General features: G+C 37.9%; 3 protein-coding genes and 1 pseudogene across 3 annotated transcripts; 3 read left to right on the top strand and 1 right to left on the bottom strand.

The window, feature by feature from the left end:
- Positions 1 to 624: 624 nt before the first annotated feature.
- LOC145225421 (DCN1-like protein 3) lies at positions 625 to 4,506 on the top strand. Its single transcript, XM_080092103.1, has 7 exons — positions 625 to 944; positions 1,327 to 1,414; positions 1,568 to 1,852; positions 2,071 to 2,218; positions 2,360 to 2,470; positions 2,783 to 2,935; positions 3,402 to 4,506. The coding sequence occupies exons 1-7, from the start codon at positions 800 to 802 to the stop codon at positions 3,747 to 3,749; spliced, it is 1,278 nt and encodes a 425-aa protein (XP_079948229.1). The 5' UTR covers positions 625 to 799; the 3' UTR covers positions 3,750 to 4,506.
- Positions 4,507 to 5,840: 1,334 nt separating this feature from the next.
- Positions 5,841 to 7,991, top strand: LOC145224950 (uncharacterized). Its single transcript, XM_080091583.1, has 5 exons — positions 5,841 to 6,075; positions 6,347 to 6,493; positions 6,560 to 6,625; positions 6,980 to 7,105; positions 7,394 to 7,991. The coding sequence occupies exons 1-5, from the start codon at positions 5,914 to 5,916 to the stop codon at positions 7,682 to 7,684; spliced, it is 792 nt and encodes a 263-aa protein (XP_079947709.1). The 5' UTR covers positions 5,841 to 5,913; the 3' UTR covers positions 7,685 to 7,991.
- Positions 7,970 to 15,876, bottom strand: LOC145223561 (uncharacterized). The gene is made up of 21 exons (XM_080089968.1): positions 15,837 to 15,876; positions 15,550 to 15,773; positions 15,226 to 15,326; positions 14,361 to 14,482; positions 14,043 to 14,168; positions 13,696 to 13,809; positions 13,515 to 13,631; positions 12,885 to 13,082; positions 12,780 to 12,819; positions 12,417 to 12,592; positions 11,957 to 12,105; positions 11,677 to 11,846; positions 11,397 to 11,485; positions 10,885 to 10,995; positions 10,519 to 10,820; positions 10,082 to 10,275; positions 9,658 to 9,795; positions 9,456 to 9,597; positions 9,240 to 9,346; positions 9,016 to 9,137; positions 7,970 to 8,959 (listed from the first exon to the last, which is right to left on the bottom strand). Exons 1-21 carry the CDS (start codon positions 15,874 to 15,876, stop codon positions 8,823 to 8,825), a joined length of 2,919 nt encoding a protein of 972 aa, XP_079946094.1. The 3' UTR covers positions 7,970 to 8,822.
- A 5,054-nt stretch (positions 15,877 to 20,930) lies between these two features.
- On the top strand, positions 20,931 to 23,830 carry LOC145225361 (cytochrome P450 4F2 pseudogene; annotated as a pseudogene).
- The last annotated feature ends 15 nt before the right edge of the window (positions 23,831 to 23,845 follow it).

Here is a 23,845-nt window from a genome sequence, read left to right as displayed (position 1 = left end):
CCAACTTCCGAGAGAATGATTTGACGTTGTAGATAAAGTCGATTTCGAAGCTCTTCATCTGGGGTTATATCTAGATTATGAATAACTCAAATGTTCGCAGCAGCATTTTGGTCGCTGAACTTAATGCTCAAATTAGATTTAGTGTGACAACAATAAAGTTGCGGCGACTCTAGGGCGTTTACACTAACTAACCAGGAAGTGTTAATATGTGAACATGCAACCCAAACAAGATCGGTTAGGGTGCAAACGCTTGTCGAAAAAAAAAAGATAACAAGACAGTATGGTATGGCTCTTGGAGAATTAATAATGGTAAATCAGGTGTAGATCAAACCCTTTGGAGACTTTTAGCTGGTTTGTGCTCCAGTCGGCGGTAGCTTGGAACTGAGAGGTGGTTTAGTTTTAAGCAAAGTGAGCCTGAAATCCTTAAACCACATGCTGTTACCACTTTTAAACGTTTCTCCAGGCCCCTGTACCCAGGTTTGTTAGCATTCGTTGGGTCGATTTAGGAATAAACATAAACGCAGCATAAATTAACATTATGCAAAAAGAACGAATACGCAACCACTGCAGAAATTTGCTTATATTCCGAACAGACTGTTATCATGCATATAGTGAAATGGCGACACCTAAACGCCGACGGCATCGCGACAATCTCTCAGCTGACTATGCGACTGCCAGACAAAAGCAACTGTGACGTAAAGAGGAGGTTTAGAATAGAACGAACTGCATGAAAATGGCCTCCTAACTCTTATGTTATCCAGCATAGTTTCAGCAGTTTTCGTTGTCAAATTTATTCGCTATGGGAAACAAATGCCAGTGTATGTGTGGCACTGACGAAGATGGTCGAATGCGACCTTGTTACAAGAAGCCAAAACCCAATAAACGTTTAAGAGAGAATGTGTTACCTGGTGACCTTCATTCCTGCGGTGGTCAGAAGTCATCAGGTGTGAATTGACTTAACACTGTTTGTTCTATTCAGTAGTTAGTTGCTTTGTAGTGAGTAAGAGGTTTTGTATATATGTTGTCATTGTATTCTTTGACTTTTTACTGTTATGGCCTGTAGGTCTTTTGCTCTGTATTGCAGTAATGCAGTTAAGACAGTTTTGTCATTTGTGACTGTGCCATCATGTAACATCTATAACAGTAAAATTATTTTAAAACTGGTACAGTAAGCGCACCATATAAATAAGTATATTTTGTTGCCACTAACTTTGTGTACAATTACAATGAACAATTTGTTACATAGTGTGTTTGATATTGCAGCAAACTATTCAATAATGTACTGAAAGTAGGTTTAAGATTTTAACACTTTGTTATTTTTTGTAGGACAACTATCGACAGGACCACATAGACCAGAAACACTTGATGTACGTACTGCCCACCCGAGCAATATAAACAGAGACCAAACTGCTAGGTAAAACACTGACATAACAAACAATATATGCATGAAGCTATATATTTTTTGTATTAGTGAGAATTTAAACATATTTCATAGGAGGGACAGTTGCATTATATGTTTTTATGATGACCTAATGAGAACATTTTCAGTTTATGTTGTGGTTTTTAGGTTTCCTGCTTTTTCCTTACATGGTGTGCAAAAGACATCTCCAACCTCTCCGTCAGCTACTACAACGCCTGGGCAATTGGACAAAGTTCAGACACCCATGGAAGTTTTTGACCTGAAGAAGGTGGAGGCACTTTTTGAACATTACTGTGATGATTCTGTAGATGAGGAAATATTGGCGGATGGTGTTGAGAAGTTTTGTCAAGACCTAGATGTTGATCCCACTGAATTTATTGTATTAGCCCTTGCATGGAAGTTTAAAGCCTCAACAATGTGCAAATTTACAAAGTAAGTTAAGCAATAATTGAATGTGGACAAATAGGTGATACTTTTATCCAATTACATAAAACTAGGATTATATGGCAACTCACTGTTGGTAAACGTTAAGTGATATTATATACATTCAAGCCCATAAATGAAAGTTTGGTTTTGTTTGACATGAATGCATGAAACTGATGGATGTATATGAATTAGTTTCTCACAAATTTCCACTTTGTACCAAACAGGAAGGAGTTTATTGATGGTTTCATAACACTACAATGCAGTTCTATCTCTTCCTTAAAATCAGCATTAAAGCACATTGAATCTGAGGCTCTTTCCAACTTTAAGGAGCTGTATCGATATACTTTTCAGTTTGCTCTGGATGCTGACCAGGTAATGTAAACCCGTGATTTTAGAAATGTACAGTCTAAATGCAAAAATCATAATTATTGCCACTCTACTATTTTATACATGGCAATCCTGTATAGTTATTTTGTCAATGTGTGCACATGTGTAAGGTTTTTTGTTCTGCAGGGTCAACGATCATTACCATGTGACATTGCAATCGCCATGTGGAATGTAGTATTTTCAAGAAATCCTCCCAATTTGTTGGATTCATGGATAGAATATCTTACCGATAATAATGTAAGCATTATATTTTAATTGTTGTTCCTGTGACTAGCATTATTAGAACACAAAGCAACAGAAAACATTACAGGTAGTCAACTGTGAAAATAAAATGTTACAGCTCAATATACAGCTCAGACTTACTTCAAGCAGTTGAAATTTATTGTAAAATTTATGCAGTTTTGGTTGTTGTCGTGTAAAGGGCACAACACACTCTGCTTTGCCATTGTAACTGTTGCAAGATGGTGATAACAGATATCTAAACTACTAGTTTAGGCCTAATTACACAAACTGGATACAATTTCCTCTAACTGTATTTCCTTATTTCAGGTCAGGGGTATATCCCGAGACACTTGGAGCATGTTCCTGTATCTTACTGAGGCCCTAAAGGATGATTTGTCAAACTACAATGACAACGAGGCATGGCCCAGTCTGTTTGATGATTTTGTTGAACACAGAAAGACAAAATTGGCTGAGATACAGGTATTATGCCATTTTAAGGTTTTTTTTTTCAGTGTTGTACAATGTATTGTCTACTAACCACAAATCCCTGGTGGGAATATTGGCAAACCCTATAAATATGCCAAATATATAGCGAGCCTAAGCACACGTTCATTGATTTTATGTCAGGCTTGACCTTGCGGTTGCCAGACGTAGTCAACCAGCTGTTGGCAAGCGTACATCCATTGTAAAGCCCTACTCTGCTATTGCGAAATGAAAATACTTAACATTGGTTTCGCAGAGAGTCGGATTAGTTTCAATCTAACCGCTGGGGTGGCTATAATCAATTTGGTCTCTGCTATTACATTTATTACCGTACCTCGCGATTACATATGATGTCGAATAATCACTGGGGATAATACCGGATGGGCGCTTGCCATCGATAATGAGTGTTGAAAGGTCGATTAACTTGGTTTTGTCGACCTTATTCAAGCCACATATTTTTAAGGCTGCAAAAAAGTTGGATGAAGAAGCTGAAACAAAGGCAGACTCTATCGCCGACAATTCTGAAGCCGGCGACGTCGACACCGCCGGTCCGAGCGACACTTCCCCACCAGCTGTCGTAACAAGCGATGTGTCACAAGATGAAGATTCCCCTGTCAAGGAAAAAGCCGTCGAGATACCCGGTATGATCCAGTCGTCTTCCGAAAACACCCCGGAGATGCGGGATTCGAACCCAGGGGCCTTGTTTGATGTTTTAGACCAAGATCAGGAGCCGAGTTTGCCCCGAGTTCCATCCTCGCCTGGCGAAATTCTGAGTCACCTTCATTCAGAACGCGACGATTCTGGCAGTTAAACATTTCTTAAAATCTTGTGATCGTTAGTAAGAGTTTGTGGGAGAACTACAGATGTTGTGTTGTTGGCACTTGTTTCTTAATTGACTAAACAAAACAAACCGATTTATTTGCATGTGTGGATAATACCGGTTTGTTTGTTTTTTGACCGATTTTATATCATTTTTGAGCATATTTTCCATGTCCAATTTATTTATTCACCCCTTTTGTACATTTGTTTTCTACTTTTGCGCATGGTCGTGTGTTTGTTAACTTGCTTATTGAAGCTCTCGTCTGACTAGTTTATTTGAAAACTATTTTATCGCGTTAATTCGACCATTAAGATTATTTTTCAACACCTGTGCAAACTTGCATGTGTATTGTTACAAAATTTGTATCCTAGATTTTTTAGCCCAGTATCAGTATTACTTTGTACTGACATGTGTTAAAGCTTTTTGAAAAAATGCTGAAATGCAAAAATATGTGAAAACCAACGAAGAAGCGCCTCTTTTGTGTGTGTAGAATATACAAACAAAAAGACTGTTCCATTAAAACCGACATTTTCGTAATCAGTTGCTCCATTATCCAGTCTGTAATGCAGTATACCTTGTTTAACGTTTTATTTCCCTTTTTTGTAATACATTCTTGCCTGACACGTCGCTTGGTTGCAACACTATCGTACTCTTGTAAACCCTTATGTTTTTTTCTCCCCTTCCTTTTGTTACTGCGTTTTTTTTCGTGAAAAATAAAAAAATATTCCTGTTTTAGGTAACCAGCAAATGCCACTTCCTTCACTTTAAAATACTGCAGACGAGCAAGATACAGCAAAATAATTGAGAACACGTTATATGTTAGGTAATTGTAAAAGTGGCGTCAAACTTATTCTGTTCAGTTCAAGTAAAAACTGAATCAGTACAATAAAAACCGCTCGAATTGCAAGCAGCAAAGTTTAAATAATGGGCCACAGTTTATTGATTGTATTTTAAAGCAAAAAGTCCACACTAAATGTGCCAACATGTCAAAACTTTTCGCTATAAAGTCAAAAACTATTGTTTGTGTAAAGATTCTTTCTGTTGCTACTTGATAAAACTGTTTATCAATAGTTGTTAGTCATATAAATAATTGCACTCAGCAGAGTGTATGTTGCAATGTAATTCCTGCACATGAAAAGAAAGTTTTAATGCGATATAATAATAAAAACATAGGGTCTGGACATTATATGGGTATGCTTTTAAAATGTTAACGACACTCGACTTTATGCCGCACAAACAACTGTTAAAGGTAAAAACTATCAGCCGCGGCCTACAATTCAATCAATACGCTGAGCGCATTTTGTATGATCAGAATCATTTTTGTTTTATTTTGAAACATTTGAGTGCTATATACTAAAATGCTAACTGTACTAAAAACGATGGAAACGTTATAGTGACATCTAATTTATGGCATGCTAGCTCGAATTTCGTACCGGTGTGTGCTTCGCTTATAGTCATCTCAAATCATTCTCAACAAAATCATCAATTTGATGTTGCAAATTGCGGTGATTTAAAGTTTTTTTTAGCCACAACAACTTATAATGTCCACAAACGAACTTTATAACCGCAATCTAACCTAATCAGTTTAAATGACGTTGTTGCGGATATTTCCGGCCTGCCAATTGACTGATTCACAATCTCCGCTTCGGCCAATGCCAACACAAAGTACAAATCATACATTGCGCTGTTCATCGCCTAGAAATGAGCACTACCGCATAATTTATGTGTAAAAATGTAATAGAATACAATGCTAAAACTAGTGCTGAATACCCATGCACACTAGCGTAGGATTTTAGATTTAGGATTTATGTTTTGTTTTGCGTAAGTTTCTAAACAACAAAATTGCTGTTATGGACAGAAAGTCAATTTTTGAACAAAATTATTTGATACTAAACATAAAAGAAATTTGTTTAAATAAAATATTATGTTAATTAATGTCAAGGGTTAACATCCCTCTAGAAGTCAGGTATTATGACAACTAAGAGATTCTCGAATGTTTCCCTTCTCATTGTGACGTGACTGGTAAACTCGTGGCTTTGTCGCTTCAGGCTACGAGCAGCTAGTAGGTAAATAATAATCGTTCGCATTTCCCGTGTAGTATGCGACTTGCGAAGGTGCTGAAAACACTGTTTTAGTTGCAGGAATAGAAAGAAAAATGAGTATTCACTTTAGATACCGACCACCTAAACGCAAAACTTGCGAGGGTGCTCCGTGTGTGATTTCTATAGCAGTTGTAATGTGTTTGGTAAGTGGAATAGCCTTGATTGTTGACGGCTTGCTGTTTGCCAGGCCAGGGCTTCGAGCAGTTAATTACAAGGTGAGAAAACAATTGCAAATGGGCAATTTTTAGAATGCTTATGGTTATAACACCTGTATGCTCAGTTTAATGGTAGCTTTCTTTATGTTTGACAGTTTTACACACAATAATCTAAATGGTCTGTTCTCTTTTGCATTATACAAACCGGTTTAACATGTAATGTAAAAAAAACATTACTTTGCTTTTCCGCCAATCGTAAAAAACTTGTAAAATATGACCAGCAACCACACTAGATTTATGTAAGGCCAACTTCACCTATATTTGTACTTAGGAAACAAGATGCAATGTTCTTCGTTACGAAATCTTGGAATACCGGCAGTGCAAATGTTCGGGTTTAAACAATGACAACAGTCCCTACTGCAAATCAAGTTTTCCCTGTTTGCAAATTTTCGTTCAATACAACATTGATGGCCCATATGTAAGTTAAATTCTACCGTGATCGTTTTTTGTTGACCGCACATTTTTAATAATGTTGTTATTTTAGGAAAATTCGACAATAAAGTCAATGATTCATAGAGACGAGGGAATGGCTGTTTCTGGAAACAGTGACGTAAGTATACTTATGTATACACAATTCAAACAGTATCAAGAAAAGCCTGAAAACCATTCAACTAAGTCTTTATAGAAGTTTACATTAGAGATTAACTTAAAAAGTTGTTGACAAAAAAGTAAGATTTGAGATTGTTCCAAAGGTAGAACTTTGATGTTGTTGCGCCATTTGGTTTGACGCCCATAAGAGGAATGTAAAATAACATGCCCGTCGGAATTACATAGCCTTTTTTGATAGGGAAGTGCGAGGTACATGGAAATTTGCATGTATTGTACGTCTAATTTAGGCCAAAAAAATAACGCAACTTACAAGTCTACCTGAAAATTAAATGCAACTTATTATTTGCATTTTCAGTGTTCAACGCAAGTGTGTAAAAGGCACAAAAAGCAGAATACGATGGAAATCGACAACTTTTTATCAGAGTTTGGAGATACAGATGTGTCATACCCCTGTATGTACAATCCAAATAACCCTTCACAGGTAAACAGGAACTTTTACTGCAGTATTGTATGATGGAGATTTGTTGATGTATGTAAACATAACAAAAGTATAGCCTTTGTGCTTGTTTGGTCACGAAGTTTACGCAAGATGGTCATAAAGTATGCCAGATGTCACTTTAGGAATCAAAAATGGATTTGTTTTAGTTTAACCAGAAGTGTCTTCTATCGTCACGGTGTGTTATATCATTATAGTAGGAAGTTTTTTTTATTGCAAGTTTAAATAAGATTGTAACAGCCGTACCAATAAAGTGACATATGTTTACTATAGGTGATCATTGAACGCAATTACAGCCTACTGCTTATTATCCTATCGCTGGCAATCCCCGCCGCTACATTCATCGCTTCCTTCATCTGTGTTTGTATTTTCTGTCGCATTGGGAGGAAACAGGCGAAAAAGGATCAACCACCGCCTTTATCTCAAAACCGGAGTTACATGAACTTTGGATATATCACAGAGAACAACCAACGTGTTCATCACCAACGTCCGTCTGCCTTACCTGGTAACCAACGTCCTGCGTCCCGTGAATCTCGCCAACACCGCAGTACTCAGAGAATATAGCTTGGGTCGACTGTATGTGAATTATTATTGTCCCTATCGCAAGCAAACTATACAAACACTTTTTTCAGGGGTATTGCTGTTATGTTAACATTAAAATGAACGTTTCATACCGACAAATTTAAACAAACGCTTTGCACTTATGGAGTTGTAAGACTATAGTGTGTGTTTTTGTGAAGATAATGGATGAATGAAATCTAACTGTACGTTGCTTTGTACATTTTATTTATCTCGGGTTGTTTTTTGCTGTTTAAAAACTCTATTTTGTTTTGTTGCACTTGTGCGTTCCAATAAAATGTACTCGTCTGTTTTTAGGCTTTGCAATTAAGAAGCACAATTTAAGATGAACAGTTTTAATGACGAACAAGAAAACAACAGATTGTCGAAAATAGTCGGGGATAGACAAACACAAATGTTGTTTCAACATGTGTACTCAGTTGCTATTTTACATTAACCAACATGTTTGTGGCTTTAAATTGGTGGAATTGGAAATGTTGTCATTATTGTTTAGTTCAGGGGTCGGCAACCTTTTTTGCATTGCGGACCGGTTTTGAAACTAAAATTTTATCGCGGACCGGTCTTCAAAAAAACACAAATATATAGCTATAAAAACGCTTAAATTAGTTTATCATGACCGGGATACATGGGCAAAACGTTTTATAGCATTTAACATTAAAAATTATACGACCCGGTAACGAACTCCTCGCGGACCGATACCGGGCCGCGCACCGGCGGTTGCCGACCACTGGTTTAGGTCATCACACGTATGTTGAGCATGCGCTAATGCGGGGCACAGAGACAGTTTCCACTTTGCAACCCATATAAATGGGTTTGCTCTGTTTTAGTTCGTGTGGAAATATTGGGCTCATAGAGCCTCTACAAACAATACCGGCCTACTACCAATGGCAGTAAAGCATAGGAATTGCGAAAGTCTGTATCAGGGTTGCAAGCGAGCCCGGGCCAAGAAGTACAAATCCGAAAAGTGTCTCGATCCCGATTATTTCAAACACAAGGCCCGATTTCGGCCCCACAGTTTGTAAAATTATGGTAAAAATGATGCCGCGTGTGAAGTCAGTCCCAAAGTATGTCGTTTTTTTCACTTGAGCCCGAGCTCGAATTACAACCTTGGTATGTAGATTGTTTAAAAATAGTCAAGTCCAGCTCCTTCACCAACAAAGGCGTTTTCTCTTTCTACGGTCAAACCTGGTCCAACCACATTCTGGTTGCTTCTGGCCGGGGCCTTGATTAGTTTTTCAACAAGAGACTTGGCTTTGTTTTCTGAAACAAAACGAGTGAGGAATTTTTCACGAATTATTTCCTTGCTTGATGTTTACCTGTGATAGGCAACATCGGTTTGCTGTCGGGAAGAACTCGTCTTGTTTGTTTAATTGTTCTCTGAACCATGGCTGAACTTTTATCTCCGTCGTCATTAGAGACAGGGCTACCTTTCGTCCCACTATTGAAAAAAAAACATCAAAAGTTTAGTCAACACTTAACAAAGCAAAATTCGGTTTAGATATCATGTATATATATATAGGAACTACTTGTGGGTTCATACGTTTTATGTTCGTTTTGCTTTGCCGGCATTGGTCTCGTCACCACAGTGTAAGTCTCAGTGGGGACAGTGCTCGCTGGCGAACCCTGGCGACGTGGCTTGTACCCGGCCTGAAAGAGTAAAGGATTGAATACAGTAATCAACTATGATTCTGTGACATGAAATTTACAGCGTAAAGGTATACTTATAAGTATTTTGCATACTGTTTTAGTCTATTACCTTTTTAAATTTCGGAGAGTTTTTTAACCAGTCGTGCACTTTTTCATCAGGATCAAGGGTTCGAGCTGACGGAAAGCGTTTCGGGCGTTTTCGAAGTCGATCGTGTTTTGCTGGTTCTTTCGATTCAGGTTCGTAGATTTTGCTGCAAAAACATACGACGGGTTATTCATGTTTAAACTTAAATAGTGCATCATTTGCCAACCTTGGTTTGTTGTGCTGCTGCTCATGTTCATGTTTGTGATCATCCGCATCCTTATCTGTTCCGGTTTCTTCTCGTATCGGGGTGCACCCCCTGAAATCCCGATTCCATTTTCGATGTCTGTTTTCAGTGTCAGAAGGGCTAACATGAAATAGGAAAATTTGGTCACATATACCAAAACATGTTTACACAAATAAATTCTTATCATAACCCAGCAAACACACCGGCAGTACAATACGTTTCACAATCCTTGTTTTATGTCACTGAGATTGCCTTTTTCAGCAGCGTGTTTAACAACTGTTACAAATGATCTGGTTGTAACTCTACGTGGTGTTACAGGGCTACTAAATGCGTCCCTCGCGCACAAAATTTTTCGAGTGCAAGAACCAAAAAATGAAAGAAGCTAACAACACGGTGTTGAACTAACCCGTAAGAGCTTTGAAAGCTTGTTGTTTCGTTTTTCGGTTCTGTGTCATCTTCATAGCGGGGTCGCTTGTGGAAAGAGTTCATCATTTTTGCTACCTCGTGCGGCCTCAGAAACACACTTTTTTCACGGTTTAATGGAGGCGGTTCTTTCCCATAGAGATCTTTACGAACGTTGTCAAGGATATCCATGGCTTCCTGTAACAAGGAATGAACAGTACACATTTGCTCTTCTTTAATAGCGCTTATCAAATACTGCGGTGTGTGTTGACAAATGATTGAAGATAGCCGTACACAATAACTAACACAATAAATTCGCTGCGTAACTACTGCTTTCCTTGATGTTGCACAACATGAAACGCGTATCAATCGAGCGCAATAACGTTTTGCGAATTGTACTGATTTTTGCGTTTTTCTAAAATCGACAAAGACTCTAAATACCTGTGTGGTCACAAAGCTATTCTTGGGCTTAGACGAAAGAATATGATTGACCACTCCTGCTGCCTCCTCGGGACTGAGCTCCATCGTTTGATTCACGTCGTAATTTCTAGGAGGGTTGACCGGTAAAGGTTGCGTGGGAACAGTGGCATGCGGCAGTTGAGTCTGCTTGAAGGGCGCCGGGTTGTTGTGTGGAGGAAATTGTGCTGGGGGCCTTGGCTGAAGAACATTTGCGACTGTTGTGATTGGAGGATTTTTTGGAACAAAACTGCCGTGCGGGTTTTTGGTGTAGTCGTTGGGGCCAACTGCAACACAAAACAAATTATTATGACTGTTCGATATCTTGTTAGGCTTACGATGATGACTTACATTGCGAAACAGCGTTGCGAAAATCAAAGTTTGGAGATCCAGTTTGCTTCATTTGGTTAAAGAGGCGAACCGCTGCATCAGGTGATACATATTGTGCTGGGTAGTAATTACCTACAGAAATTAACACAAGAGTATCAAGAACAGTGCCGGATTAAGGGTCTGCTGTTGCCAAATCGTTTAAAGTGGCCTGGATGTTTGACTGGCCTGTAGACACGTGTCTACTTTGCCTAATGGTTAATCCAGCACTGATTAAGAATGAGCAATTTCCAGTGAGGTTTACCCATTTCAATACAAAGCGGTAAAAATATGGTAGAAGTTACCAATGTGTTTGTTTTACACGAAAGATATTTGAAACAATGAAGCGTATTTTTCTGTTGTATAAATGTTCTTGTATTACAATACATCTCGAACCATAAAACAGTCTGTAACATAATACAAGCAAAAACTCGAATAAATAGCGAATCGCATATTCACAAAACAGTAGCACACGACTAACGATGATAAGTTGACACCTTTTGTCGGTGATGCGTAGAAGGGCTCGTTGAGCTGCCTCTTGTCCAATTGACTCATCTCGTTCTGCGATACAGGAATGGAGATTCTCCTGCGGTATTGATTTTGTAATTAACAGCCAATTTACACACAAAAGCTGTGGAATTTCCGATCAAGAGATGGATTATATTCAAGATCAGCAATGAATAAAGGGTCCATTATAATCACTTAAAGAGTATGACAGATCGCCTTGTTTGTGAAGCTTTGAAATTGGAAAACAAAAGTTTGTGTCGAATAACTCACTTTAGTGCTGAATGGTCTGGGGGAGCATGTTGTGCTTGGTAAGTGCCGTTGCTAAGTGCTTCCTGTTGTTGCTGTTGCAGATGTGGGTTGTGGGGTACGTTTGGGTTGGGGTACGCGGTGGGTCCCATGACTTGTTGAGGGTGATTTGGACTGTTGAATGCATGTACTCTCTGAGGGTAGAAAAAAATAAATAGTTGACAATTGAAAGTAATGATGTCTAATAACAGGTCAAAAACCCAAGATAACATATAGAATTGAACATTTACTACACAGCCTGTACCTGCGGTTCGGAAGGGACTTCTTCCATTATGATACCAGCGGACATCTTTTTCAGTTTGTGAAGAAGTTGGTCGTGTGAGCTCTTTGAATTCCCCTTCATGGTCACACTGTTGATGGATGTCGTGCGGGAATGACGTTTACCTTCTTTATCTGCCCCAAAACATTACATTCAATGAAAGTTTCTGTATATTGTCGCATCGTTACATATTTTTGCCACGTTTGTTTGTAAATTATGTGGTTAAGAGGTCGATTCATTTGTTATTGCACAGTGTTTTCATCGCGTTGTGACGTGCTTGCGTTTGGTTCTTTTTTCTTTGCTTATCGTGCATCATGGTGTTATTTACCCTGGTGAAGGCGACCTGTAGACGACGTCGAAACGTACGTACGAAAATACAACTGCCAGAGGAGCGCTACATAGTTGTTACGTGGTTGACTATAATGACAACATTTTTTCTTCTTACTTTCTCCGTGTTCGGAGTTCGTCTTCATGTTAATGAGTGTCACCTCTTTATCGAGGGGCGCTTTGATTTCCTCAGTGTCGTTGCTCTTATGAAACTTCCACCAATACCAAAGAAAGATAGCGGCCAAGATTAGAGCTATAATGACGATGATCACGATAGCCGCGATTACCGCAGAACTGAAAAATTGTGAAGTTTTAAAATAACAACATAGTGTTTGCCAAAAATTTTAGCTAAAATATATTATTTTCTTGTTTATAAAGGACTGTCAACGCAAACTTATGATAGGATTGTCAACGCTGAAGAAATCGTTGCAAAAGTTAAGTAGTTTGAATACATTTATCGATAGACACACAAAAAACATACTTGGAATGCTTGCCTGTTCCATCAGCGGTATTGTCGGTATCTGAAACAACAACATACAAGATCTATCCCCCAAAAAAACTATATAACATCTGAGAAAATGCCTACTGTCAGCAGGTGGGAGATTGTCATCTTTTTTTCCAGGTTCTCCAACATCTTCGGGATCAGCTGGATCAACAGAATCAGCAGGATCAGACGAATCACCTCCTGGTGTTTCAGTGGTTGATGCATCAGGAGCTTCAGGATGGATTGTTGTCGTGGCAACAGTAGTGGTTGTGGTGGTTGGTGGAGGAGGCGGAGTGGGAACTGGGTTATGTTTCACAAATTGGTTATTTGTACATAATAAACTGAATATGTAAAAGCATTAAGCCAATAAATGATAAGCTGCAGTCAATCCACACTGTTTCGACCTATATAAGGTACAGTGCAGCAACACTAGTCAATACGGCATATCTCTCGTCACCAGCTGCACTGATGAGAATTTTTAGCTCGAAACACTGTGCACTATCTGCAGCTTAAACTGAATATACTATGATGAATAGTTTCGAACTGTATAAAAAATAAATTTCAACACGAATATAGGCATACGGTTGTACCGCATTTTTCTGTTTTTTGTCCATGCAGATGGCATACCTTTTGAACAATTACTCAGGGTTTGAAAAAGCACGATCAGCCAAGGTTAAACAAAATACTTCATTTGTGCAACTCACACTGTTGCAAAATATTTATCAGGCTTACTTGATTCCTCGCAGTGGTCGCCATGAAAGTCTTTCGGACAAGAACACACGTAATCGGTAACTCTGTCCACACAAATCCCACCGTTCTGACAAGGATCAGAAAGACAAGGTTGTGGTGCTGAAAAATAACATTAGAAATATATATTTCATCCTTTGCATGTTCTTTCGATAAAGTTGGTTACCTGTTTCGCAGTGGGTTCCGTCAAACTCGTTGATACATTCACAAGTATAGCCATCAAGTTCATCGACACACTCCCCGCCATTCTGGCATGGAATTGATGCGCACTCATCCTTGTCTGTACACAACGACACACAAATTAAGATTTTTGAGCTTTCGTTTATGATGCCAAGGAAAATGTAAATTAAATGAGCTATTTTTTCCTTTTTTGTAACATGTAACATTTTTCGACAATCAGGCGACAGTTCGAATATTGAAAATTTGCCTTTGTCCGGTCATTGTGCAACAAAACGAAATGTATTAAAAGAACAAATAATCAAAAATATTTTGTTTTTTGTTACTACTACACACCTATTTCGCAATTAAATCCTGCGTAGCCATTTGGGCAGGAACACTTGTAATATCCAGTGAACGTTTGACATTCTCCCCCGTTCTGACAAGGACCGGACTCGCACGGGTCTGGACCTTCGAGTTCAACTGAAAACAAACAAATTTAATCCCCAATGCACAAACACAATGAAAACACATTTTCATAACGTTTCAAAATGAATGTGTTTTGCCTCTAACACAACGACACAAAGCAAATAAAAGTAGAAAAAAATATTCACTAGGAGACTGTTGGTAGCAGCCACTTTAAGGTTCATTGAAAGATAAATATCTGAAGCTTACATTTAAAATCAAACTTGAAGCCTTTCATGTTATCCGAATCATCGCTAACGAAGCCAACAATCAGTGGACCATTCCCGCGCAAGTGTCCATCATTCACCTTGCCAAGTCCTCTCCCGCAATATCTGACGCAAAATATAAATACCCATGGCAATTATACAAAATGTTCATATAACACGCACACCTTTTATTCAATTTTTAACACAGGGCAAAGCACTATGACTATTTCAGCGTTACGGAATAAAGCATTGCAGCTTATTCGGCGTAAAGGTTAATGGCAGATACAGAACTACTTGGGCGATTTGTGGCTTAGCCCCCGAAGCGGCAACCATCAACTTGTTAGTCGCATAAACCGCAAAGCGTTACTCCATAAGCTGTGGCAAAGTGCTAGTGACGGAAAATTCAACGTTTTTGCGTCAAGAAACTGCCTATCGCAACTTGTTTTATTGCAGAACATGTTTTTAAGCATAGCAAGCGAACTAGGTCACCCCGCATGTCGTGCCGGTTGCTTGGCAACTATACCTATTTGTATCTGGGTTCCGCGAGGTGGCGTTAAAGACAATGTTTAGAAAATCGTATGTGCAGTCCTCGCTTTCCTCGATCTCAAACGATTCGAAATACAACTTAACATCAAAAATAAAACACGATATCAACATCTAAAACAGACACATACAAGGTGTGTAGCAAAATCGATATATTTCTGAAGAGTTTAAATTCCCGATGTTTATGTGTTAGTTTGTTTGTTTACAAATTTATGGCAAATACATTTTTTTGGATGTTTTTGTGTTATTTTTTGAGTATCCTTCGTCAAGACAAATCGATTTCGCTATGCACCTGTCACTGCTGTGGAAGCAGCCAATAGTCTTACTTTTGAGAACTCTTAACGCGTTTCGTAGCATTAAAAATAAACTCCAGCCAGTCGTAGCGACATTCCTCACTAAATTCCAGGTCGAATGTTTCAAAGTAGATCTACGATAACGGGTGAAAACAAATCCAAAAAAAATTAAATCATGAGAAACTATTAAAATCATCAACTGCAAACAAAACTTGTAAATTATTTGATCCTTTTTCCCTTCTATAACTAAATGTGATAAGAAAGAAACTAGGTCGCTCATATTTTTTGTAACCCTATCAAATTTAAAACTTGTGCAATATATATTTGAATCAAATCTACACATAAATGCTAACTTACGTTGATAATGTTGTCAGTCAATATTCTGTAGATGCAGTTACGTTTGTTGGGGTAGTTCTGGGGGTAATCCGGTGAACTGATGCTCCCCTCCGGTGCGTAAAACTCACCCTCACAAGGTGGTGGTGGGGGTTCCGTGGGTCCTGGATCCTCAGTAGGCGGCTCTTCAGGGTTCTCAGGATCAGCCGGGGGTGCTTCGGGGTCCTCTTGCCCAAATGCAGTGGACACTGAAAAATGTATAATTTGTAATTAAAAAAAACATTTTTATGGTTGCAATAATGTTCCTTTACCTGTAAGCATAAGCAGTAATAGAAAATGGAAAACCTTCATACTTTTAGTGGATTGTGAAACAATTTTTTGGAAGAAAGCTTATTATTGTTAAGAGCACCGTCATATTTCCTTTTAATTAAGACCTTATTTGTATCACAATATGCTGCGAAAACATATAAATGTTGAAATAACAATGTAATTATTTGACAATATTCTCCAGCAAATTTCATAGCACAAACACAAATTGTCCAAAATTTTACACGTCGTAATGAAAGCGACGACACAACGACTAGTAGCTAACCTGACAACTCTGGCGATTTTCAAACTCAAACTATTTGCGGAACGAAACGATTGCAAAACTGTCTTCTAAAAAAACTGACTTGATACATTTCATTGAATACACTAAAAATCGCAATTAGCGGTACTAATGTGCACACCGATATACTTCTATACCCCAGTGCACATTCTGTCTTTTCAACTGTCTGTTTCGATGTGCGTCGTTTAAATGTGTTTGCGTCCGAGTTCAGTTAACCCGAACTGACGTTTTATCTTATCGACCAAGAGCGCTTAACAATTATCGATTTCTAATAAGTGGAATCTCATCGAACAATGATTTGCCGCGCAAAGTATTCCACAAGTGACGTAGTAAATCGTTTCGGGCCGTGTAATCATCGCCTGTTGTCGTTCGTCATAAGTTATCCAGTATCATGATGTTGGTTGCCAAGACAACAAGGACTTCCAACTTTTTATGGCTAGTACGTAATGCCCTAGCAAAACTAATATGGGCATAATCCACTGTAATGGCTAATACTACGATTTGGAATTTGGGAAAGGTTATTTGTACCACTAATAGATTTCTACGAATGTTTACGGAACGATAGTTCAGATTTCTCATTACAATTGTGACGCTATACTTGTATAACCATGCCCAAATGATACCAGACTAAACTACCAGAGGCTGTAAGGTCATACAATTACGGTAGCCCATAAGGGCAACTTGCGATAAAACTTAAATCCCGAAATATTTTTTAAAATCGACAACTACATTCCGATCGGGATTTCAACATTCGCCGATCTGGATTTTAATATTCGACTATCGGCATTTCAAAATTCGACGATCGCACTACAATTTTTCCCGATCGGGATTTCAATATTCGGCGATCAATTAGCTTCAGAACACGAACGGTTTAGGTCAGAGCTACTCAATTAGTTTTGTGAAAGGTCCAGATAGCAAAAGTAAAAACACTAATGGTCCGGACACATCTGCATAAGTAATGCAAATGCAACATGTATTCGCCTATTTTGGTTGTAGCTAATGGGGAGAATCGGGGTCCAAGATAAACACATTTGTCCAAGCCGAATTTTTCTGTCAGCAAAACAAAAGCTTGAATTGGGCACTAAACATTGATTTACTTCTCGCTATTGACACAACGACTGTTACTTCATTTCATGACATAACACGGTATATCTGCCAAAGGAACATTTGAATTATGTAACAAGAACTTAGGTACACAAGACACGGACTTTAATAGTAGCTTTAATAAAAACCAAATTGCCAAGGATGTAGAATAAAACGTACTTATTTTATTAAACAGACGTTTCCACAAAAACAATTGCCATCATCAGTGAAAACAGAGCCACTATATTGGCAATATAGTGGCTCTGGTGAAAATACCTGATGATAAATATCTGAAATATTTTCACTGATAATGACAATTGTTTTTGTCGAAACGTCTGTTTGAATAAAATGACGTTTTATTCTACATCCTAGGCACTTTGTTTTTTATTAAAGTAACAAGAACTTGGTATTTTTACTAAAGTAACAAGGGGGGAAAACTATGCATAGCGCCACGTAGGTCTACAAGCCCGTATTTGGTTTGCACGCAATGTTTCATGCTTCGCTACAACTGCAAGTTCAAGACTAATATCGGTGCCAAGTCGAGTGTAACTTGCCACTTCTTGTTTCGAGTAAATGTCTTTTTTCCAAATATTGCTGACTCGTCTTCTGTATATATACAGTGGACTAATACATTCCACTGTGTTTGCGTTGTAGATCGCTGTAGCTCATGTATCTATGCCAGATGCTCCATTAATGGAATAATTATTTAACTAGTCTTCTGCTAAGTATATTTCTAATTATATAAAATGCAGTTGCATTTAGGGCTGTTATCATATAAAGGTTTTTAGATAATCAAATAATTTTGTTTTCCATTCGATTCAAACAATTAAAAATAGATATGAGGGGAAATAAGGCCAACAGCCGTTATTAAACATAAGGATAGTTGAAAATACTAAACAAAAATTGTAAGCTCTTATTCATTAAATCTAGTCTATTTTTTCTGTTTAAAATAATACATCTGTAGAGATATGTAATTCCACAGATATTGTAGTTTTTCTGTTTAATTTTCATTTCATAAAAATGTCACCAATGTATTCAATTAAATTGATTTTGCACCTACATCAAGGTTTACTGCATAGGAAAAAAATATTTGATAATTTAAAGTTGTGTAAAATATTATTTGATAAATTTCCAAATAATTAAATATTTCAAATATTCAATTCAATTCAATGGTTTATTTTTACCCACAAACGCAAATATTAAATTGAGTAGGGAGGCATCGATTAACCTTTCGGTTTTCGAGTCAAGATGCCCCCAAAACAACGTAATTAAACATATAAAGTTACAAGATTATTGTTGCACAAAAGAAAAAAAGTAATGGAAATAAACTAAGGAAGATAAAAAAATACAAGACAATGCAGCAGAATTGGCAGTGTGGTGTTGAACTTCGGAGCCGCGAAGCAACACAACATCAAAGACGTCACAACAACAACAACAACAACAACAACAACAACAACAACAACAACAACAACAACAACAACAACAACAACAACAACAACAACAACAACAACAACAACAACAACAACAACAACAACAACAAATGGACCCGCGAAGTAACACAACATCAAAGACGTCGAAGTAATTAAAACAACAACAACAACAAATGGACCCACGAAGTAACACAACATCAAAGATGTCGAAGTAATTAAAAAAACAGCACAGTTGTGACAAAGGATAAAGATAAAAAAATATGCATATATATATATATATATATATATATATATACATACATGTGTAAATAATGAACACGAGACAAATAATCCAAACTTTGCATTACACTATCAAAATCACATACTTGTTAAACACGAACCGTTGTGCGTATAACAACCAACTACTGATAAGGGAGTCAAGGATACATTCACGTGGTTTGATTTGTAAACAATATTGGTTTGACCAGGTTTGACCTTCAACATTGATAGTTTTGCAATAAGGTGGCCTTGAATTGAACTTTAAATGAGTGTAAACCAAGGTTTTTAATTTTGGTAGGAATATTGTTCCAAATTTTTGGACCACGGTAATGTAGAGACTTTCCAGATTGGAAAGAATATTTTGGATTTCCCCTTGTAATCCGCGCAAATTTAGGCTTTTTACGTGTAATCCGCGCAAAAAAAAATGTTGTCCGCGCAACTTAGCACAGCTTTTGTAGGTAACTATAATAAACTTTCTTTAAACTTTTATATTTTCGTTTTACAATGAAGTTCTATGTCGTCACAAGCCTTATTTCGCGAACAATCCACGTAAATCAGTCAAGCACATCAAAACTTACCGATCGTCACGCTTGAAATAACATTTCTGTTTCGCTAACGTAGTCGTTAAAAGTACATTTATCTGTATTTTTAGGACGTAGTTTGACTATTAAAGTGACTGTCGGCTGGGCAAGTTACATGAAATAATGTTTTCTGTGTGACAAATAATTAAAAACAGTTAAGAGCAGTTTGGCAATCAAAAACTATCCCCCACAAAACAAATGAGCAAAATGTATGAATCGTTATGAAAATGAGAAATTGTAGAATCTAGCGCAACAGCTGCGTGCGCAATAGAGCAAAACTGAAGACTCGTCGTGTTTGTTGCTTTATTTAGTTGTTCTTTTTGTCGGCTGGATAGTCTTGCAGGCGTTACATACAAATTACGTTAATCGTTAAATCCACCTGTCAATCAAAAGTATATCGATCCGCGCAGAAAATTGTAATTCCGCGCAAAAATCCGCGCAATTATTTTGACAAAAAATATATCCTCCGCGCAAAAATAAAACTTTCCAATCTGGGAGACTTTTGGGCGAGGGTTGTTTGAAATCTAGGGATAAAGAGGTTTTCGCCATCAGCATGTCTCGTGGAGTGGGAATGAACCTGTGAAATTTTTGTGAAAAACTCATCGAATGTTGAGGGGAGTTTATGGTGATGAAATTTGTGCATAATTTGTGCTGTTTGAAGTTTGTTGATATCGGTAAGTTTTAAAGTTTTTAGTTTTCTGTAAATAGGTGTCATGTGGCAGATTCTTTTGTTATAGGTTATAATTCGCAAGATATTATTTTGCAACACTTTTAATTGGTGAAGTTCAGGTGCATTCCCACTCCCCCAGCAGCTGATGGCATATTGCAGTTTTGAGTAGACAAGGCTATGATATAAAATTTTAAGGGTTTTTAAATCAACGTATTTTCTTAGTTTATACATTAGACCAGAATATTTAGCAAGTTGTGTTTGAAGTTGAGTTATGTGCCCGGACCAGTTAAATTTGTCATCTATAATAACACCTAGATATTTTATTTTTGATTGACGAGATATAGTGTTGTTGCCAAGATGAAGCGAGAAGTTATCATTTTTTGGCTGCTTTGTCACAAGCATGTAAGATGTTTTGCTAATGTTTAGGGTCAGTTTATTTACTCTTAACCATTGAACTATTTTTTTTTAATTCTTGGTTTATTTTGATTTGCAGATTGCTTAAACTCCTGTCAGTCATGATGAGATTAGTGTCATCTGCGAACAGTGTTGTTTGCAACACTTTGCAATATTCAAATAATTATTTGTTTGATAATAGCCCTAGTGGCGTTGTACTTTACTTTAGAATAGGCGATCTTTATGGCTCGCGTGTGAAATAAATGAGACTCAATTACTAGCTGATATTCGTAAGACAATATATTAGATTTATAACGGCAACATAAGGCTCAACAACGACATACAAAATACAGTTTATTACGTCATAGATGCAATTGTGCGCAAACAATTGCCGTTTTGTTAACAGTGTAGTGGAATAAAGGACCATTTTGTTGTCAGAAAGTTAATTGCACAATCTGACCTTTAAAGATTTTGGAAATACTTCAGGTTCCTCACAGTACTCCGAGAATCGCTATGCGCATTCGAGTCAACTGTCCCTACATAGCAACGATCAAGAACTTAACACACAATATAGTGTATGCGGTCGCATTTAATTAAAAGACCGTCGAGGTCCACATCCAACGCCCCAAAGGTCCGGATATGGACCGCGGTCCGCCATTTGAGTAGCCCTGGTTTAGGTTTATCATAAATTCTAATGGTTTTTACTCAAACGGCTTTGCCAATATGAAATTACACCAAGTACTATACACTACAAAACTCCACAAGAAACATTTATGTTATGGTTTTTAAAATGCAAATATGTTGTTAACAGGTGCTTAAGATGTTTTCAGATTTGCCTCCGTTGTTCTTGAATAGTGGGACTGGTTACATTTTTTCTTCTCTACTTGGCGATACCGTGTTCCTTTTAGCATGCGTGTACATTTTCCAGCATTGGATACGCCCTCTGTACTTAGCGTACAGGGAAAGCGCAGACTTAAGTAGTAGAGGATGTTCACCACCCCGTCATCCGTTCTGGGGTCATTTGCAACTTCTTACACCGGATGAGAAAGGTTTTAAATGCCGACTTGATTGGGTACGAAAATGCGGAGACATGTTAGTGACTTGGGTTGGACCTGTAAAAGTGTTTGTCGAGCCCTACAGGCCAACTACGGTCGGCACAGTACTATTGAGTTCAGCCCCAAAAGATGAGTTTGTCTACAGATATTTGCGACCTTGGATTGGTGACGGTTTACTGACGTCATCGGGAGACAAGTGGAAACGTCATCGAAAGCTGTTGACGTCCGCTTTTCACTTCCAAGTCCTGAAATCTTACATGAAAGTCTACAATCACTGCGCCTCAGTTATGATAGCCAAATGGGAGGCAAGAAAAGAAAATGCAATGATCGAAGTGAGCTCTGACGTAGCCCAGATGACCTTGGACGTCATGCTTCAGTGCGCAATGTCGACGGAAACTAACTGCCAGATGGATTCAGAAAATCGTTACGTGCAAGCGGTAACTGATCTGGCTGAAATTGTTGTGGATCGTGTTAACAGCGTGTTATTACAAATCGACTGGGTGTTTTGGCTCAGTCCGCCTGGGCGTCGATTTAAACGAGCTCTGGATTACGTGCATTCGGAAGCAGAAAGACTTACCAAAGAAAGAAGAGTTGCTTTGTCTCATTTGACACCTGAAGACCAGAAACCGCTGGATTTTGACTACAATGATATTGGCACAAAGAAGAAAGGCCGTTTGGACTTTATTGATATCTTGTTGCGATCGAAAGATGACGAAGGGAAGGGTTTAAACGACAGTGAGATACGAGATGAGGTCGACACATTTCTGTTTGAAGGGCATGACACAACATCCAGCGCAATTTCGTGGATTCTCTACAACTTGGCACGACATCCTGGTTACCAACAACGCTGTCGCGAAGAGATTTTTGATGTTATGGGTGACAAAGAAGAGATGGAATGGGGTGATATTAACAAGCTATTATACTTGACGATGTGCATCAAAGAAAGCTTAAGACTGCATACTCCTGTACAGGTCATCGCAAGGTCACCGGAAGAAAAAATGACTTTTGCTAACAAAGGCAGTCCGGGTGGTAAAATGGATGTTTATCCAAACACCACAGTGCTGGTTAATCTGTGGGCCGTTCATAGAAATCAAGAGGTGTGGGATAATCCGGAACAGTACGATCCAGATCGATTTTTGCCCGAAAATGTTGCGAAAATGCACCCGACAGCATTTGTTGCGTTTTCAGCCGGTCCTCGCAATTGCATTGGCAAAACTTTTGCAATGAACGAATTGAAAGTGACAATAAGTCTGATCCTGCGCAAATTCGAACTTTTTGTTGACGAGGAAACTCCAAAACCCAGGATGATCCCAAGGCTTATATTGCGATCAGAAAACGGCATTAACATTAAACTTCGAAAACTCAAGAAAAACGACTGAATGCACAATTTTTCCCAATCATCTGGTGGTTTTTGCGGTTTACTGTAAAATAGCTGTAAATAAATACTAACAAGAGTGTTTACTCGGGGAATATATGTTTTGCTAAGGTTGTCTATTGGTTTATACGACACTTATGATGCTAAAATTAAAAAATTCGGATCCTAAAATAACAAAAATTTATTAATGCCTAACTACGAGCCTTATACCCAGTTAAATTTTTATAGCGTAATTACCAAAATGCTTTGCGACGAGTTGTATTTGCTTTTGTTTAATTCAGTTAACGTCTAAAATCAGACAAAAGCCGTACTTACTTAATTGTCAATGTGGCTGTTAAGGTTCCAAAAATAATGTAAGCCGCATTTTGTGATGTTTGGTACTAAAACTTCTTTATGTTGCTACATAGTATCACGCAAGTAATTGACCCAGCAGAGCGTATAGCAAAAGTGTTTGGAAAGCGAAACCAATCCAAAAGTATGGGTGTAGAAATAATATCGGTGTGATGGATGGGTAAAATCTTTATAAGTCGCTTTATACAAATCGGAAAATTTATATACAACCGAATAAATACGGTAATACTAATAGTTTTTATCTTCTTTTGTTCAGTTTGTCACAAACCTAGGAGCAAAATATACACGTTATTGGAGGATATTGCAATAAAACCTTCTCTCATCCAATATAGAAATCCCGATAGGGAAAAATTGAAATCCCGGTCGGCGAATTTTGAATGCCGTTCGTCGAACATTGAAATCCCGATCGGAATGTAGTTGTCGATTTTAAAATATATCTCGCGATTTAAACTTTTTGCCCTTATGGGTCACCGTACACAATAAATGTATTATATATAATTTTTTGGAGGATCTAAAT

This window comes from Phallusia mammillata, chromosome 4, assembly GCF_965637545.1.
Source record: "Phallusia mammillata chromosome 4, kaPhaMamm4.hap1.1, whole genome shotgun sequence".
NCBI lineage: Eukaryota > Metazoa > Chordata > Ascidiacea > Phlebobranchia > Ascidiidae > Phallusia > Phallusia mammillata.
The sequence above is the reverse complement of the archived record's forward strand: the minus strand, read 5'-3'. Positions and strand labels throughout refer to the sequence as shown.

What these genes read in the sequence shown, in the direction of transcription:
- LOC145225421 (XM_080092103.1), top strand. Translation starts at nt 800, where the DNA reads ATGGGAAACAAATGCCAGTGTATGTGTGGCACTGACGAAGATGGTCGA. An exon ending in CGGTGGTCAGAAGTCATCAG is followed by an intron (nt 945 to 1,326) that starts GTGTGAATTGAC and finishes TATTTTTTGTAG; the next exon opens with GACAACTATCGACAGGACCA. An exon ending in CAAAATTGGCTGAGATACAG is followed by an intron (nt 2,936 to 3,401) that starts GTATTATGCCAT and finishes CATATTTTTAAG; the next exon opens with GCTGCAAAAAAGTTGGATGA.
- LOC145224950 (XM_080091583.1), top strand. Translation starts at nt 5,914, where the DNA reads ATGAGTATTCACTTTAGATACCGACCACCTAAACGCAAAACTTGCGAG. An exon ending in TTCGAGCAGTTAATTACAAG is followed by an intron (nt 6,076 to 6,346) that starts GTGAGAAAACAA and finishes ATTTGTACTTAG; the next exon opens with GAAACAAGATGCAATGTTCT. An exon ending in ACAACATTGATGGCCCATAT is followed by an intron (nt 6,494 to 6,559) that starts GTAAGTTAAATT and finishes TTGTTATTTTAG; the next exon opens with GAAAATTCGACAATAAAGTC.
- LOC145223561 (XM_080089968.1), bottom strand. Translation starts at nt 15,876, where the DNA reads ATGAAGGTTTTCCATTTTCTATTACTGCTTATGCTTACAG. An exon ending in CGACCACTGCGAGGAATCAA is followed by an intron (nt 13,083 to 13,514) that starts GTAAGCCTGATA and finishes AACATAACCCAG; the next exon opens with TTCCCACTCCGCCTCCTCCA. An exon ending in CTACGCATCACCGACAAAAG is followed by an intron (nt 10,996 to 11,396) that starts GTGTCAACTTAT and finishes TAATTTCTGTAG; the next exon opens with GTAATTACTACCCAGCACAA.